This window comes from Conger conger, chromosome 2, assembly GCF_963514075.1.
Source record: "Conger conger chromosome 2, fConCon1.1, whole genome shotgun sequence".
NCBI classification, from domain to species: domain Eukaryota; kingdom Metazoa; phylum Chordata; class Actinopteri; order Anguilliformes; family Congridae; genus Conger; species Conger conger.
The window spans coordinates 19,158,263-19,177,304 of NC_083761.1; the positions used below are offsets into that span (position 1 = coordinate 19,158,263).

Here is a 19,042-nt window from a genome sequence, read left to right on the forward strand (position 1 = left end):
CACAGTTGGGAGAAAAGGTATCGTTCAACACAGACACCGTAGGAAAACTTAGCATACGACCATACTATGTCAGTCAGTCAGCCCACAGTTTGCAACAGGATGTTCAGCGCAGTTTCTGTTTAAATAAACGTTTTGCTAAGTTTTGTCTGGACTGAGCATGGCCCTGGTGTTTTGTGCTGCGTTCTAGGTATCTTGGAAACCCCTATTTATGACCTTCTGACCTGGAACGGCCGTTAGCTCCTAATTACGCCATGCCTACTTTCAGGATAAAAAAAAATATATATATATATATATATATATAATAAAAAATAAAAAAGGCTGTGTTTTGAAATGCACTACCAATGTATTGAAACCTCTGATGTGTGTTTTGTACGTTTGCCATGTCCGATTAAAGATGAATAGTTGTATGCAAATAATACAATGGGAAACTCATAGACGTATTACGAAAACTAGCATGTCGTTATATGTGATGTTTCACACTCAAAATTGCATTATGCAATATTGCATTCTGTAGCAAATGCATGCATAATTTCAGCAATGAAGCTTGTTTATTTCACCTAGCTAGAGATAGGGAGGGTGTGCTGCCAGACCGGTAGAATCTAGATAATTTTACCTCATTGCATCTCACCAGCTCGATTCTGGGTAGCGATGTAACATAATGGGTAGACATTTTAGTTAGCTTTATATATTACAAAAAAATATCTCTCGTTTTTTTACTTTTATACAAGGATTTGTTTGTTGCGTGTTAGCGCTTTCCCATTGGACTCAACAGAAATATTTTCTTTGTAGCCCCGCGATCTTCATGACGTTGGGGGAAAGTACCCGTATGTGTTCCGTTGGACTACATGTACCACAAGCCAAAGGACAGAACACTTTCTCTTCCTGTTTTCCTTGTACGTAATGGGGTTGTAGCTAAGCGGATAGAGTCTCCGTGTCGCTAGGCTATTTTTGTGTTCAGTACCAACATACAATTGAGGTAAGTCAGCGTTATTATGCATATATAGATACATGCAATTGTCACGCAATTTGCTTGCTACCTGAGTGATGCCGATTTGAATTTGCGGCTTCCTGCAAGATAATGGTAGCCTAGTTTGTAGGATTACTAATCAGCTATGTAGCTAACCGTATAGTGTCGATTGTAAACTTGTAAATTACTTGACTAACAAAGTACAATTTACGTTAGATTACACTTTCTATAGTTGAGAAATCATAACTACACATTTATCTAAAAAACTATAAGTTGGTAACTATCACCTTTGTTGTTCTCTGTAAACGGGCTATGAGCTCCATCCTGGTAAGGCCGGCTGGCTAGCTAAAGAATATTCCAACTATTGGTTTGCATGAGCTAGCTAGCTAACCATCATAGGCTAGACTAACTAAGTGATTACTAGCTAATACTTTACAATCGGCCAAGAAACTGAAACCCTGAATGTTCTCTTTACTTCCACACAGGTTTGGCGAGAAGACTGGTACTGACACCATGCCTGAAGTAAAGTCAATGTTCAGAGAAGTGCTTCCCAAACAAGGTAACGTTGACTGTTAGATTAGCTAGCTTGGAAATAATTAAATGTCTGTATATAGCAGCTCAAGCGAACAGCATACTTCGCAACGTGCAAACTATTGAGATCATTAACTATTGAGATCATTTCTTCCATAATAACCTAGCCTAAAATATATTGTACACTCAGTGATCGCTTTATTAGATGCACATGTACAACAGCTCGTTAACCCAAATATACAATCTGCCAGTCATGTGGCAGAAACTCAGTGAATAAAATAATAGAATGGGGGGGATCTGATGTAACTGACCGCATAATGATTGTTGGTGCCAGATGGATGGTTTGAGTATCTCAGAAACTGGGATTTTTCACACGCAACAGTCTCTGGAGTTTACAGACCATTGTGCAAAAAACATCTGAGGTTCTGTGGGCAAAAAATCCTTGTTAATGAGAAAGGTCAGAGAGGGGAATGACCAGAGTGGTTCAAGCTCAGAATAAGGCAACCGTAGCTCAAATAATGACACGTTACAACTGTGGTATGCAGAAGAGCATCTCTGAACACACAACACCTTGACGTGAAACAGGCAACTGAGGCTACAGTGGGCACTGGCTCACCAAAACTGGACAGTCTTTGCCTGGTCTCGGTTTCTGATGAAACATGCCGATGGTAGGGTCATAATTTGGCAGTCAGACATACATCGAGATAGCTAATTGAGTTCTCAAAATATTGTTTTGTAAGCCTGACATTTTGCTGATCACAATGGCCCTCATGCAAGAACATTTTTGTATTCTTATCTTAAATTTCTCTTATATTTCTTTGTATGATGCAATGCCATGAGTGTGCCACATCAGATTCAGCAAACCCTTTTAACTTCAGAAAACTGCCATGAGCCATATTAGTGCCATATAAGGCATCCTATTTAGAATAATAAAAAGAATGTTGTTTACGATGCCATAGAAGTCCTGCATTCTGACATTGATAAATAAAAGCATATCATTTTTAGTCATCAGTGGAATTAAGAGACCTGCAAAACCCAAGGAATGCTGCCATCAGAGTTGGGGAAAAATGTGATCTCAGTGATTTCCACCGTGGCATGATTGTTGGTGCCAAATGGGCTTGTTTGAGTATCTCCGTAACTGCTGATCTCCTGGAAGTCTCTTGAGTTTACTCAGAATGGTGCAAAAAAAACAAAAAACATCCAGTTGAGTGGCGGTTCTGTAGACAGAAATGCCTTGTTAATGAGAGAGGTCGACGGAGAATGGGCAGACTGGTTTGAGCTTACAAAAAGGCTACGGTAATTCCGATAACCACTCTGTACAATTGTGGTGAGCAAAAAAGCATTTCAGAATGTAAAACACGTCAAACCTTGAGGCAGACGGGCTGCAATTAGCAGAAACCCACGTAAGGTTGCACTTCTGTCAGCCAAGAACAGAAAGTTGAGGCTGCAGTCGGACTGGAAAAATGTAGGTCTGATGAATCTCGATTTCTGCTAAGGCATACAGATGGTAGGGTCAGAATTTGGCGCCAATAGCATGAATCCCTGGACCCGACCTGCCTTGTGTCAACAGTCCAGGCTGGTGGCGGTGGTGTAATGGTGTGTGGAATGTTTTCTTGGCACACTTTGGGCCTGTTAATACGAATCAATCATTGCTTGAATGCCACAGCCTATTTGAGTATTATTGCTGACCATGTGAATCCATTCATGGCCACAATGTACCCACCTTCTAATGCCTTCTACCAGCATTATATTGTTCCATGTCACAATGCAAAAGTAGTCTCAAACTGGTTTCATGAACATGACAATGAGTTCCATGTTCTTCAGTAGCCTTCCCAGTCATTGGATCTGAGGAAATGAGAGCCATTGTTCTGTACTCATGGTTTTTTCCAATTGGGTTAAATTTACAGTTTTTATGAATTATCTGCCATTGTCAGACATTTTAATGTATTGAGAATTACCCTGAAAATAAACAATCGATAATGTAATGCTTTGTTAGAATAACATTTTAGTAGTGTCACATTTTATATTCTTGTCGGAAATGATAATGCTTGAATACAGGCTGATTTGATTGGTATTGGTATTTCATATTCTTTGCCCACTAGGCCTATGCAATGCTGGAATGCAGAGCAAGTAATTTAGTAGACGTTACTCTGCCTCGATTCCAGTATGTGGCTGTTTATATTTGGCTGGACTGGAGCCAAAGTAGAGGTAACTGTTAACATAACTGTGAACACCATGTTCTCCGAATGTCCTTAAACATTTCCAGAGATCGTTTATACAAAGCAGAACTCGGATTGGAATTTGGCTCTCATTCAATGCGCTGTTCAGGCTTCGACTTTGAAGACAAGCTGCAATCCTCAATTTAGTGAATTCTTCATAACCGTACGCACACAACTTAATGTATGTATTCCATAAAAATAATACAGTTATAAGTATTTCCACCACTGTGGAGTCAGAACAGCCGTGGCCAGGAAGTGCAAGTGCGAAGAGGAGGAGGCACCAGGTGTCCTGAGGTGCCAGAATGGAGAGATCTGGCAGGCGTGTAGGGTTTGATCTTTTGGGGGTATCCTGGGGCTGACGCCTTAACACCCTGGAATATTAGCACCAATGTTTTACATTTAATGCAAGCCATAATGTGCAGCTATTGGAGGGCAGTGAGCAGGGGGGAGATATGGGAGTGTCTGGGGAGGCTAATGGCAGGTGCTGGAAGGCTAGCAAGAAGAGAATTGCATTAGTCCAGACGAGACTGTGCCAATGCAAGGACCAACAGGAGCCGGGTCGAGTAGGTGGTGAGAAAGGGACTGTTGTACAGGAAGCCCAGCTCACTACCGTGGTGTTCTCCAAGAGGGACAGCCTGTTGCCCATCGCCACTCCGAGGTTCTTTGCACAGGGCGATGGTGTCAAGGAGAAATCAAGGAGGGGAGAGGTTAGAGCAGGAATGAAGATTAACTGTCTTACCAGGTTTAAGCTTCAGGTGGTTGTCCATCCAGCTCTGGATGTCCCTCAGGCTGGCGGAGATGCAGTGTGTCAGATGGGGAGGAGGAGAGAAAGAGTTAGGTTTCATCAGCATAGCAGTGATAGGATAAACCCTGAGCAGAGATAGCAGGGCCAAGGGATCTAGTGTGGAAGGAGAAGGGGACCGGCAAGGGGACGAAGCGCCAATCCAGTCATGGGCTGTGCCACAGATCCTCGTCACTGCCAGGGAGGACAAGAGGATGGAGTGCTCAACAGTGTTGAAGGCAGCAGAGAGATCTAGAAGGATCAGAACACTGGAGGAGGCTGCTCTTCAGCATGAAGTGACTCACTGGCGGAGAGGAGTGTGGTCTCCGTCAAGTGGCCAGGTCTGAAGCTGGTGAGGGTCAAGCAGGTTCTGAGAAAATAAAAAAGAGTTAGAAGCAGCTCGTTTAAGTGTTTTGGATAAAAAAGGAAGACTAGAAACAGGACAGTAGTTCTGGATGACAGAAGGGTCCAGAGCTTCTTCAACAGCGGGTGGTGGTGGGTCCTCTTGATGGACACATCCAGAAGACAAGGAGGAGTTTAAAAGGGAGGTGGCAAATGTGAGGATGTCTGGTGTCACTGTCTGGAGGAGAGATTAAGGGATAGGGTCAAGGGTGGTAGGTCTAGCCCTCAAGGTCAGTAGGGCTACGTCCTCTGATGAAATTGCCTCACATTGCTCTCACCTCCCATAATCGGTCACTTGTGGGCATTCTTATCATGATTGTTATTCAGGCAAAGTAAACTGAGAACATACGTGGAAAGGTAAGGATAATTCTAGAGCCATGGTATTAAGAAATTCCAACACGGCTATACTTAACGAGTCCTACTTAACGGAACTATGGAATGGGGAATAACATTTTTAATTGAGGACAGGTAAAGCATCAGATCTTTAATCTGATTGGCCATGTTCACCAGAAATGGGGATGATGTCGTTGTTGCTTCTCGTTGGAGCTTCTCGTCGGAGCTTCTCGTCGGAGCATGTGTGGCTTTACCCTAGTCCTGATGGTTTTTTTCTTGTCTGATAGCCTATTGTCCAATAATGTTACTGATTGGACAGAGATTGCACCACCTGTTGCATAAGGTTAAAATCAGTCCCTGATTAGAGGGGAATAAAAATCAGCCGCACTACTGACCCCCAGGGTCAGATTAGACTATCCCTGACCTATTTCCTCAGAGCAGTGTACATACAGTATTTAGTCTTTGACTAAATTACTTTTTGAATGGAGATTTTCCATACAAAACTCAATTTAGTCCAGGACTAAACTGAAACTGGCCCAAAAACTTTAGTCACTTTTGCCTAATGCTAACATTACTATTGTAATATTGTATTCTTCAGTTTGCTGACCATTTCTGGATTGTACAAAGCCCCTCCACATATCCTGGCTCCTGTTTTCTAGTAACAGTGTAGCAGGTTCCTTAGTTTCCATTGTGCACTGTGTACTTCCAAAGATATTACTGTCATGACAGCGTTGCAGCTATCATTAATCTCTTTGGATTTTCAGTTGCTGTGTCACAAGGAGAAAATAAACTGCACAAAAGAACACAATCTTTTTTTTTTCATTACATTTATTTATAAGGACATATTAACTTTTCCCAAGTTAATAAATTCATAACTCCTCAGTTATGTCAGTGCATACACAAAAAACACCATCAAGGAAGCCAAATGGTGTTTAGGGAAATGTACTAGGTGTATGTATGCCTGGCAAATCAACAGTAAGTGTGTTTCTGCCAGTTCGTATACATATTTCATGAGCATTTTCAGCAGAAGTCAGCTGACACCTGATGTCTTTTTTGTAGGGCAGCTGTCGATGGAGGACGTGCCCACAATGGTGCTTTGTAAGCCGAAGCTGCTGCCTCTGAAATCAGTCACCTTGGAGAAACTAGAGAAGATGCAGCAGGAGGCACAAGAAGCAATTCGGCTGCAGGAACTGGCCCAGAAGGACAGGCCAGAGTCACTGTAGGGCCACCAATCCAATGACTGCATCTGCCTGACCAGGGTGTACACCTGCCCAATAACAACCTAATATCTTAACATATCACAGTAGCTGGTCCACTTTGTCTACTAAAGGTGGCCATCAGGTTGAGTGTATAGCAGTAGCTGGTAGTCTTTAATATATCTGTTAAGTCCCTTGTATAATATTTGTACGATGTTTTAGGCATACTTGCGTAATGCTGTTAACGCCAATTCCTTTTACAAGTACTGGCTGATAAAATTAACAACGGTTTTGCTACCACATATCAATGTAGAATGGTATACAATGCTTATCACCTTGTTAAAGAGGTATATTTCTCCTAAGTTTTTTGGGATATGTATTTCAGAGATGAAAGTGTTTTTCTTTATTTTAAATAACCTCATTTACCACTAAACTTTATTTTGTCATATAATTATGTACAGGATTGGGAAATAGTTCTGCTGAGAGCAGGGTTGAGTAGGTCTAATGAATTGGTTGTCACTTAATGGCCCCAGTACAGCGGCCAACAATAAATTATTTAATGTATGCTTCAAATGGAAATTATAGTGTTTGGTATGATTATGGAAACTTTTTTTTTTTTAAGATAAAATGTTTTACACATTCTGGGTATGTCCATGCATTATCTGTACAACAGATTTTAAAATTCAAATGCATTTGAAAATAATGACAAAGACAAGGGTTTTGTTGCAGTTTATTTCATGTTTTGAACATAAACAGCGACCAAGACTGGGTACATTTCACTCACCAGTGTTAAAATATAAAAATAAACATTCTGGACACCATTTTGTGAAACTGACCCTCACTGGTTTCCTCTGCATTCTGTTGCCTTCAGTTGTCATTCATATAGAGAAATATTTGAAGCACAGCATCTATAAACAATAGCAGCTGATAAGGGGAGTAACTGCTCTGAACGAATGTGCCCCCTTTAATATAAAGCTTTATACACAAACCAGTGATTCTTGTACAAACACTACTGTCAGGAAAAAAGGAGTGGCAGTGGGGAAGAAAGAAAAAAAAAAATCAATACAAAAAACATGGAATGACTACGTCATTGAAAGGTCTGGCACTTTCTGAGTTAGCTTATTTGCAGACATCGGTCAGACACAGTATGCTTACGTTTACCTCCTAACAGAAAAGAAAAGGTACCTTTAAATTTCCATTAAATGTTTCCAGAAATGTACATTCTTTATCATTGAAAGGAGTGTTTTGCATCTAAACCATTATGACAAATATCTGAATTGTAAAAATGAGCTCCAGTATTTTGAATACTCCTGGCACGGGCTGGTTCCCAGAGTTCCTCTTCAGTAGCTCTCCAATTTAAGACGCCCGCCATCCCCCTCACTCACAAATCTCTTGCGTCCTCTTGAAAACAAACATACAAAACAAAGATTAGTGTGGCAGTACATCTTAGAACAGGGCCAGTAGGGACGGATTATTTTTGTGGTCTCCTGGGTCGTTTTTACTTTCCCGGTTATGGTAAATTAGTCAGAATTTAGGATGCAGTTTCTTGCACAGTAATGAGAATTCTGCACTGAAATATTAGTGTTCTGTGGGGAGCAAAGCTGATATAAAATCAAGTTGAATTTGCAAAACGTAGTTTCTGCTCATTCAGTCATTTTCTTTAAATTTGCAGACCTTGTTATACAAAAACAAATGTAGCTCAATTATAGAGCCTCCAATATAAATATCTTGAATGCCTTCTTCCTTCAGAACATCTAGGAGCTTTTCTTTTTGTATTTTAGATTTAAATACAGCACATTTAACACTGGAGTGTCACATGGATCTAAAAAGTTGAAATCTGCAAATCCAAGGTAAGGTAGACTTCAGGCAGTTATATTTCATGTTAACTAGTTGTTTATCATTTGTTGAGAGATTAACAAAAGGTTACCATCCCTGAATATTTATATCATAGTCATTACATTATTTAAAAAGCCTTGTTCACTTTTTGTAAAAATTCTGAATGCATAATAAAGTGGTGCCTTATTTGTTTTTGGAACTATAGAGAATGCACATAATCCAAGAAACATAATCCATGACACATTTTGCGCTTTGTAAATTTGCAAAAGACACAATCGGATTTCACACTGAAAATGCAGCAAAATCCTACTGGACAATACTGGAGGGGTGGGAACAGTGCTTACCGTGAAGGACACAGGTCCCTTAGTCTTTTGTCTATAATACCAGCACTGAAGCTCTTATCCACAAATTGCTCCAGTAGGGCATATGCACAGGGGACGTCAATATTAATTTCTGCTATGTCCATGTAAACTCTTTGAAACCCCTGCATTAGAAAAGGAAACAAAGGAGATGCATCACAATGACAAGCAAATTAAACATAACCACATAGATACAGTACCACCACATTATGCAACTGGCTTCATTTCTAATGGCAATATTATTTCCAAACACAAGATGGCGCCGTTACCCTTCTCATTTGGTCCACAGTGATCACAGACGACTGCCACAGAAACTTCAGCAGCTGCAGAACCATTTTGAATGTTTTGTCCCCTTTAGACTCCAATACCATGACTATTGCCTATTACAGGGACCGAATAATAAAAAATAAATAAAAAAACAGTCAAATTTACAGACATATCCATCTAAGCAGGACCACCACATTATGAAAAAACGCTTAATATTCAAAATTGTTTGATCATCTCCATGCAGTCATTCCACTCTGAGATTTCTTCTAGCTTCAAATAGTGTAAATCATTTGCTGGATCTATAATTTTTGCCAATAAATGCACAAGAAAGAGCCTTACCTCATAGACAAACTCATGGTGGAAGTGTGGCACCTCCAGTTCTCTCAAACATCTCTCCGCTTCAACTACATCTCCAGATAGGAGATACTCCTTCAGAAGAAGATTAACCTGATGCAGACACAATGCCAAATGCATGTAAGCAACATTGGGCTTCATGTGGGAAACACAAGAGATCAATTATAATGTAATGCAAGAGTGGTAATATAGAATTCTGTGTGCCAAATGCTCAAGATTGATGATCTTTACAATAAATATCCACCGTGGCACATATTTTAAAATAACTGATGACAGATGCATAAAGTATTCAGGGCCCATTCCCTTGTTGGAGATTTAATTTTAAATGGATAAAATCAATCAAATCAAAAATCAAGTATTCAGACCCTTAATTCAGTACTTCGTAGAAGCCCCTTTGGCAGAAATGGCAGCTTCTGGGCAAGACTCTACAAGCTTTGCACACCTGGATATGGGAAGTTTATCCCATTCCTCCTGGCAGATTAACTCAAGCTCTGTCAGATTTGATGGGAAGCATCTGTGAACTGCCATCTTCAGGTCTCTCCACAGATGTTCTATGGGGTTTAAGTCTGGACTTTGGCTGGGCCACTCAAGGACAGTCAGAGACTTGCCCTAAAGCCACTCAGGCATTGGCTGTATGCTTCGGGTCCTTGTTGTGTTTAACCCCTTATGAGTGGATGCGACCTGCACATTACATCTCCCTTAACAGACGGCTGCAACGCCAGCATTGTATTTGATTGTATGACCGTTTTTCAAGACACATGACCATTGAAATGCATTGTGTTCTAGACACATCACAAGGATAATTATAGCAAATGGGATGCACCTGACCACAATTTGGAGTGCCACAGCACAGGGTTTGAATACTTATGTAAATGAGAGTTTTCGGTTTAAAACTTTTCATAAATTAGCAAAACTTTCTAAAAAAAAAAAAAAAAAAAAAAAAACACCTTTTCACTTCATTATGCGTTATTGAGTGTAGATTGATGGGAAAAAGTTTTATCCATTTAAAATTAAATCTACAACACAATAAAGTGTGCAAAAAGTGAAGGGGTCTGAACACTGAACACTGTATACCAAGGTTATCACGCAATATATGCACCACTTCAATATACTTAAAACAGGCTTAGTGTGATTTGTTACACATTACCCATAAGCAGTAGGTGCTTTGGAGAAGGAACAGCCCATCAGACTGTAAGTGCACACCCCTCACCTCTTTGATGAGCTGGGTGACAGGTCTCTGGCCCCCACCCGAGCCCCACAGGTTGTCAATGCGCAAACCCCCCCTGCCCATCTTCAGCAACACTGCTGCCCTGTCCAGCGCCGCCCTGTCAATCAAGTCAAATCTGCCATTCCATAGCAATCTCCACATTCACTCTACATTATACCCTATGTTATATGGGTGTGAATTACACTGAAGGAATGCTTACTTAAATATACATTTTCAGTCCTAGAAAAGATGAGGGTGTGAATGTATGAGAAATATGTACGTGTATAAACACATTAGAAAAATGCATACCTTGCATGCTCACAGTCCACTTTCCCTTTGTAGCTCTCGATGTAACTTTTGGATAGGATTTCATCCCTGACAGCTCGAGCAATGAACTGGCCAACAAGCTACAATACAAAAAAAACAACAAAACCCCCCCTGCATTATATTCAAGCTCCATTACATAATGTTCAGTCAGGAACTGAAGTTCTCACACTCACAGTCCAGCAACACCCTGCTGAAATATTTGTGGAACTAACTTATGTTACTGTAAAAAAAAAAAAACATAAATGTTGCCAGTGATGATGTTGGCACCTCTGTGGTTAAATCTGGTGCCGTGACACTGGAAACGTGGCAGCGTATGTTTGTTTACTGCGAGCCGCTCACGCAGAAGAAAAAGCTGGCCTAGTGATTCTGAACAGAACAAAGGCTGTGCTCAGCAGCTATTGTCCCTGGGCAGATTCTGTAAGAGAGGTACAACTGCTGCGCTTCTGCCTGGGACTAAGCTCACCCTGTTTGGGAAACGAAAGGGAGAGCACAAGAGAGAAAGAGAGAGAGTGCAAGAGGGAGAATGGGGGGGAGAGAGGGGGAGAGAGAGAGAACGAGAGAGAGCACAAGCGGTAGAGTGCACGAGGGAGAGAGAGAGCACAAGAGAGTGCAAGAGGGAGGGAGAGAGAGAGAGAAAAAGAGAGAGCCCTTTAAACTTCCTATGCTGACCAAGCAGTTTGCAGACACCGAGACAATGGTGAGAGAGCTCAATGTCTCTGTGGCTGAAAGAAAAGAGCTGAAATTCATCTCTGGCTGACCTAGGTGCAGTGACATCAGAGCCACCCGCTGCTGAGCAGACCTCACAGCGCTTCCTGTGAACCACAGCCTTTATTTTGTTCAGGGGAAAGTACAGAAAACAGAAACAAACTGCATACAGACATTCGCTACGCTAGAAGCCATTACAGATGATCACAGTCACGCTTCAGTCAGCAAGCTGAATGCCATCCAAGCCGGCGGGTGACTTTTTGGACGGAAGAATCCATTAATTTCATGGGAATTCACCTTCTGGACCCCGTTCAGAAAAGGCCGTGCAAGCCCTGAGTAACATCACTGTGGCTGCCTTCGTATTTATTTGGTGATAGCCTCCTGTCTCAGCACTGAGACCCTCTCCCACTCACGTATTAAAGATCATGCGTCACACTGATTCAGCTGAACACCCCTGGCTCCCCCGGGCACTGGGCTCACCTGCGGAGCCCCTGGTGTGTCCAGCACCAGATCCGGGAGCTCCTGCAGCAGCTTGTGGAAGGCGGTCTCCATGTCTCGGAGCGTGAGCATCTGCCCGCACAGGTCCGACAGCAGGCGAGACGTCAGCTCCCTGTGGCTGGCTTTGGCCTCCAGGGCCAGGGACACGGCCAGCATGGGGACTCCGCTCCTCATGTGGCCCAGGTTCAGCTCCCCCAGCAGCTCCTGGAGGGCCCAAACCACACGCCCGGAGGCAGAGCGGTAACGCATGATAATAATCTGATGCAACACTGCGGCCTTCCCACCTTCCATAGCGGTTTTCCCTCAGGGTGAGAGTGAGAGTGAGGATCACAGTAAGGCATCCTATTATCGCAAATGTAGGCTGTTAAAAACACAGAATCCACCAACAAGAGAGCTAGATGGCCTCATTGCTGAGACAGCACAGATTTAAGACTCACGTATATCCTTAATCAACTAAGACCTCGAGTCTGCTCTAGCAGGACACAATTGACTTTGCCCCACTAGAGGCAGGGTGGGTTCAAGTTGGCCAAGGTGCCGCAGAAGGCCCTAGCATTAGTTATTCCCAATAACATACCATGAACACCACATAGGCTACCATTGGACATCAAGGAGATTTGCTTGCCAATTGTTTCAGTGTGTTCTCCTCAGTATCAAGCTGTTAATCTTCCTATTTTTTTCGAAATCCCTTTCAGAAAGACCTTTCAGACTTACCGCCACTTCAGTGGTGTCCCCATGCTCGAAGTACTCTTGCACAATGGGCGTTACGGTCTTCTCAAAGTCTCGCTCATCCAGAGGCAACACCACCGTCTCATACACACAATTTTCCTAGGAGGTGGTTCCATCCGTCAGTGACACGGTTCACAAATCCATAGTCATGATCCAAAAAGGCCTAGAATAGACCTACACCTACACCCTTTTGCCATTAGAACCAAACTCACTGGCACACTTCAGGTTTTGTGTGGTTTTAAATCTTTTATTTATTTTAATTTGGTCATGCTGACCTGTGACAGCTCAGCCTATTAGCATTATTGGTGCTGGTCTAGTCACAAACAAGTTGCGCTTGGGTCAGCAATATAAACTGAGGAGGTAAACACTTAAAGGGGAAAAGTTATAGCTGCTCACCGGCATGCTGCCAGGAGGAGACAAGTACAGCACACACTGTAATAAGGGGTCTTATCTTAGAAAAGTCCATCTTTGGATTGCAGGCCATACCCAAGCTCTCAAAACAATGTGATAGTGTAGTGTTATCATCGCATGGCGGATGCATTATTGTGGGTAATGTGATGTGAGAAGCAAACATGCTTTACTGGCTCCAACTTATGTAACTCTAGTTCCATCTCTTTGCAAATGGGGTGTTGGACCCAAATTAAATTGGCCCCCCATTATGAAAGATTAGAATACCAGAATCTAACCAAAGAATACCAAATCTACCCAATGCATTTCTCAAAAGTCACACTGCTCAACTACACTCTGAACTTAAGACAGTGGAGGCTAGGAAAAATCTAGCAGGACAAAATATGGGGTACTCTCAAAATTGTTTGCAAACATAGTATTAAGAAACATTACCTGGCCTTCATCATAATTTGGGTCCTTCACATCCACCTCCTCAAGGTCATAGACCTCTCCAGGTGGTCCCCAGACACCTTTCCCTCCCGCTCCACCTGTGATGGATACACAGGAAGCTCTCACAGAATGGTTTTCCTCCTGCTGTCCCCAAAAGTGGTGGGGAAAAGTCTACCCAGAATCATGCGATACTTCCGTATTGGCTTTATCCGACAAGCAATATTATATTTATTTCTAAGTGCAGTAGTTTGTTTTTGGACCACACTCCAAAATAGTAATCATTTATGACCATCCATTAGAACACAAGCAACCTGGAGCATGGCTTTGAACATTTTCATCCAAGCAAACATAAACAAGCACAGAAGTTTCACTGCGTTTCATCCAAAAATAACATGGTGGCATATGGTCAGAGTAAACTCGCAGACTTTTGCTTTGTTTGGGGGCAAAGCGAACAAGACCAAAATAAATATACTCTCCTATTTTCATAAAAGTAAAACCATAAAAGAGTAAAAGAGTTTAATGCATTTCCTGGTCTAACAAAAATAAAAACATGGTTGCACGGGCATTAAATCAAGTGTATACTCCTACAAAAAAAAACCTCAAAAGGAAAACAGTAAACCTTGGCCTATGTATATCTCAGTTTAATAGTGATGCAAGAGAACAGACGTCAAGGATAAACAGTCTGTTGGTCTTGCACTGATAACAATATAGCATGACATTCTGTGTTAAATAACTTTAGATTAGATCCATGTAACCAATAAATCAACCCCACTGCACTAAACTAAGACTTTCTCCTCCCCCATACCCAAACACCCCCGCCCCCTTTCCTTTCTCTTTTTTTTTTTTTACACCGTACATAAAGTACATAGTGTACAATTTACAAAAGCATCATAAATCCTTTAAGGGTATGCTTTAGAAAATAAATCTTCAAAGTACTACATGATTGATAATGAAATGTTCTCAAGCATCAGCCGTTTTGCTTTTTGTTTGGCTGGGTAACTACCTCTGGATAATGAGTCAACGACAGGGTACAGTAGTAAAGCAGAGCCACACTCCGTGAATACATGCTGATTTCTGAGACAAATCGAAACTGAACGTAATTGGTTTTACAGCTCAAAGCACAAGAACCTGCTTGCATAATACCGTACTGTATCACTACATATGCACACAAAAGAGAAACGACAACACTGACATGGCTCCACAAGGGGGAAAAAACCTTACGTAATAAGTCTGTGTGTACATAATGTGCAATATGCAGCCATGCCCTGCTTTTTTTCTTTCTTTTTTGAACATATCTGCTTTTACCCAGTAGACCTCCCTTACCCATTGCATAACCAAAGCACATACCATACACTGGAGGCCTATATTTGCTCTGAGACTGAGCTCTGTACTGTAAGTATGACAAGTGACCAAAAGTTTTAAACTGAGACGGTCTGCAAGCAATCTGCCAGTACACACGGATTGCTCATTTCAGTGGTTCCTAAACTCAGTCCAGGGGGCCCCCTGTGTATGCTGGTTTTTGTTCCAACCACAGTCATGATCCCAGAATTTTAACAAGCTGTTAATTTTTCTCAATTAGGTACTTCTCATGTTTGGAGGGATTATTTACCCTCTTAAGCCACGTCAGCCATAGCTATGCATGCCGAAGCCATGCATGATGAATAAAAGTCCCATATTTGCATTGCGCTATGCTGTAAACAATTACATAAAGAGTAACTGAACAAATTAAACACTGAGGTGATGCAACAGGTTCCTACTTGGTGAAATTGGTGAAAACTAACCATTTGGTAGGTAATGTAGGAAGTATTCAAGATCTAAGAAAATGGTAATGAGCCAAAACTGCACTGTGTCAGTAAATTGATGGGAATAATTATGAAAGAACTTCAATACCGGCATTGAGTAACTTAATTAGGAGCCTACGGATTCACCTCAGTCTTTAATTAGATCAATAAAAACATGTAACCTCATTTTATGTAATCGTTTGCAATATAGCACAGTAAGCACGATATGAACATGGGCCTTTTATGCAAAACAATTTCAGACATAATGCGGCTTAAGAGGGTAAAACACCCCTCAAAACATGACAAGTACCTCATTTAAAAGAATTAACAGCTTGTTAAAAATCTGGGATTGTAATTGTGGTTGGAACAAAAACCAGCATACACAGGGGCCCCCAGGACCGAGTTCGGGAATAACTGGCTTAGTCAAGTCAAGTCAAGTCACATTTATCTAAAGCACATTTAACCGTCAGCCAAAGTGCTGTACAATTTCTAATTATGTGTAAATTGCTTAGCATTTAAGAAGCACAGTCCTGGTGCAGATTGTATGTTTTAGCCCTCTTTTCAAATCTCCTCACCTGGAACACATTCTGTACATTCAACTATATTTAGTTCGGCCAGCAGGACAGGAACTTTTTAGTACATCTTGTTCCTTCACAGCCCTGGGAAATTCCACATCAACCAAGAATATTTTTATTTCAGTACCAAATTACAGTTCTTCCGAGAGGCACTCGCCACTACACGACAAGGCCCGGCTGCAGTTGTTGGGATTACATAACTTGTAAGATTAATAGCCAAAATCTAAATCAAACGGCATTAGCAGAGGATGCCCGTATATAAACAAGATCTGGCGCACACCCGTGTTATTAGTGCCTGGACGACCAATTGTTTCATGGGAACACCTCCTGCCTTAGATCTTCGTGTGCTGACCGTTTCATCAAACCCTCCATGAAATCCCTATATTTATATCTTACAGCGCAATTACAACTTCAAAACCACAAAATGGGCACTTTGGCAACCACCCTGCAATAACCTGGCAGTTTCATCATTTAGTGCTCTGCAGCAAAAAGGGCCGTTTATGCTCAAACGGTCAACACTGTGGGCCATCGTTAAAAAGAGGTTATATTGTATACCCATTATACAATAAAAACAGGCAGGGACATTTTTCTCCATCGTCTGCAGACAAACACATTGTGGGTATGTTTCCAATTTGATGTCAACTCAGATAAACTGCTCAGTTAGCATTTAAAGGCATATTACTCAGATATTGCAGATCTTATTGAAGAGAACACCTTTTTATGTACCTGAAAATAAATTAGGTCAGACAACAAAAGTAAATTTTTATCCTACAGTATGCCAATCTCAGTCTAGTGACAGCAATCACGACATACCTTTCTTTGGCAAACCCCTCCCTTTTCCTGTTCGGGACCGTCTGTCCAGCAGTTTGCCCTTGGGGCTGGTGGGAGGCAGGAGGGGGCCACGGACGCTGTCCCCATTGTCGCTCAGCGAGTCCCCCCGACCAGAGTCCCGGGAGGAGTTCTTCCTCAGTCTCCTCTTGGCCTTCGCCTTGACCCTGGCTTCAAGAATGGACGATGTGGGAGCAGCGATCCAGTTCCCGTTGATCTCGTTATCAACCTTCCGCACGACACCTCGCTCCTCGTCACCGGAGAGAAAAGAGTCGCTCAGGTCGTCCGCCTCTGTACGAGGAAGGGACCAAACGTCAGGGAACCCTAGAAGTGTTGCCATTATGCCCATGCAACAGATAGAAATTTCTAGAAAGAATTGTACGATCTCTATGATGATCGGTTTAGTGGCAGGTGAAATTGTCAATTGTCTCATCCAAAATAACTGAACATTTCCCCACTTGGAGAAGTGAATTCCTTGATATTGATTTTGTTTTGAGGCAAAGACAACACAGAAACAAATTATAATGATCAACTATTCTTGCAAGCACGCATTCCTATAAATGTGTATAATTCATTTTCAGGCAGAAGCTATGGTCATTATCTCAGTTCATGGGACATGCAGAAAAACTTCAAAGATAAACTGCCTCACGACAAAATGATAACACAGAATGCTACTTGCATAAGTATAAAATACTGGATTTAATCTACTTAAACCAATATAAATGTTCCACTGTCCAAAAGCTGTGAATGTACAATTAATATAGCACATGGTAGTTTCTACAAAATAATTATGAACAAATACCAGAAACTGGATGGAGTATGTTAACATATTTGAAAACGTACAGATATGTACCCAAGCTCAATTTATATCGCTTCTTTTTATTTATTTATTGTATGCCAACTACCTCTACCAAGACAACATCTTTGTGTCAACGAATGGGTAAAGCACAGGCACGCCCTGCCACTCAATTTTTTTTTATTGCCATTCTTTAAACCCCGTATACTGTTACATAACCAATCTTGCTTATTGTGGCAACTTGGACCAACTTCCCCACAGCGATTGCGTTATGGTCTTTGTTTTGAATAACGTTAGCTGATTATAGTGTTTAGGGAAGTTAACTTCGATTACACTAGAATGGTAATCCTTAAAAAGTATTGAAATGACCTATTGAGCCATCTGGACCAGTAATAAACAAACACAAGCCATCATTGCATGATATAATTAGCGCATACCATTATCTAGGGAAACATACAAAATCAACAAACCAGAAAATATATAATGAACTTACCTACGGGGTTAGCATTAAGCCATGCCTCGCATTCAGTTGCCATGGTTTTTAAAAAGTGAAATGCAGCAAAAAAGCGTGCGGTGAAGAAACTTCTTGTCACCTAAAAGTAAAAACGTATTTTATTGTGTTCCGTGTAGTTTAATCTTTAGCCTGGGAAACCTAAAACTGCCACACAGACTCATCCATTTAGGATCCCTTCAGATGCATGTCAAAAACAAAGCTGACCCAATTCCTTCCCCACTCGCCGCAGAGCAACATGCTACAATAATTATTTCCTGCTCAAAACAGTTAAAATCGACAGACAGCCTTTGCCTTTGCAAAACCGTATAGCAGTAACTAACGTCTTGTGAATACATAACTGAAGCTAGCAATAAAAACACATCTTAAACTTGCTGAGGATTCAAGTTACATGCGTAGTATACTGTCCATGCAAACTATGCAGAATATTGCATTTCTTGTTGACATAAACCAGCATACGCATAAACTTTTCTTGTTAGCGTGAAATTTGCTAGCCCGGGGCAATCTTGCAAGTTGTTAGATCTCGCTAACTCGCGATCAGCTGCTGAAATAAATCATCAAATAATTGCGAGCTAGCACGCTAATAAATTCACAAAATAGACGCGGCCAGTTAGCAAGGTAGCAAGCTAGCTATAATGTAACCATATATTTACATCAAATATATCTTGCAGTGACTACCGATTCTTAACAGAACCTAAAGTGGTAAACAAATCACTTACCAGTCAATACCCTGTGTATGCTGTAAATTGAAGTGTGTTGCTGCTGTTTTTGTGTTCTCTGCCCAGCAACGCTGTCACATGACGCAATTCTTCAGATTTGTTATTGGCTTACGTTGGAGGCGGATGAGGGGAGACACCAATCGGAACGACCCAGGATATTTTTTTCAACATATTTCTGTTGCAGGATATAACGTTAGCTAGATGCTGCGATGATCTGCTTTTGGTGGTTCGACTACAATCACGAATGTCATGATGCATCAGTTTTTTCTTACTCATTAGATACGATA

General features: G+C 41.5%; 2 protein-coding genes across 3 annotated transcripts; one reads left to right on the plus strand and one right to left on the minus strand.

The window, feature by feature from the left end:
• The first annotated feature begins 822 nt into the window (after positions 1-822).
• Positions 823-7,264, plus strand: bbip1 (BBSome interacting protein 1). The gene is made up of 3 exons (XM_061230629.1): positions 823-976; positions 1,453-1,526; positions 6,293-7,264. The coding sequence occupies exons 2-3, from the start codon at positions 1,481-1,483 to the stop codon at positions 6,454-6,456; spliced, it is 210 nt and encodes a 69-aa protein (XP_061086613.1). The 5' UTR covers positions 823-976; positions 1,453-1,480; the 3' UTR covers positions 6,457-7,264.
• pdcd4b (programmed cell death 4b) lies at positions 7,148-18,820 on the minus strand. Of its 2 annotated transcripts, none has more exons than XM_061230626.1 (12): positions 18,756-18,820; positions 18,019-18,118; positions 16,715-17,020; positions 13,549-13,643; positions 12,694-12,807; positions 11,965-12,186; positions 10,762-10,859; positions 10,456-10,570; positions 9,231-9,338; positions 8,894-9,004; positions 8,610-8,749; positions 7,148-7,830 (listed from the first exon to the last, which is right to left on the minus strand). In XM_061230626.1, the coding sequence occupies exons 2-12, from the start codon at positions 18,059-18,061 to the stop codon at positions 7,770-7,772; spliced, it is 1,413 nt and encodes a 470-aa protein (XP_061086610.1). In that variant the 5' UTR covers positions 18,062-18,118; positions 18,756-18,820; the 3' UTR covers positions 7,148-7,769. The 2 variants fall into 2 exon arrangements, with proteins under 2 accessions (XP_061086610.1, XP_061086611.1); XM_061230627.1 differs by lacking the exon at positions 18,756-18,820 and adding an exon at positions 18,690-18,716.
• Between the last annotated feature and the right edge of the window lie 222 nt (positions 18,821-19,042).

Bases quoted from the DNA above. Each gene is read 5' to 3' on its own strand.
- bbip1 (XM_061230629.1), top strand. From the start codon at position 1,481: ATGCCTGAAGTAAAGTCAATGTTCAGAGAAGTGCTTCCCAAACAAG. The intron at 1,527-6,292 runs GTAACGTTGACT...TCTTTTTTGTAG, and splicing joins AGAAGTGCTTCCCAAACAAG to GGCAGCTGTCGATGGAGGAC.
- pdcd4b (XM_061230626.1), bottom strand. From the start codon at position 18,061: ATGGCAACTGAATGCGAGGCATGGCTTAATGCTAACCCCGTAG. The intron at 10,860-11,964 runs GTGAGCCCAGTG...TTTGTATTGTAG, and splicing joins ACACACCAGGGGCTCCGCAG to CTTGTTGGCCAGTTCATTGC. The intron at 10,571-10,761 runs GTATGCATTTTT...CTTGATTGACAG, and splicing joins GTGGACTGTGAGCATGCAAG to GGCGGCGCTGGACAGGGCAG.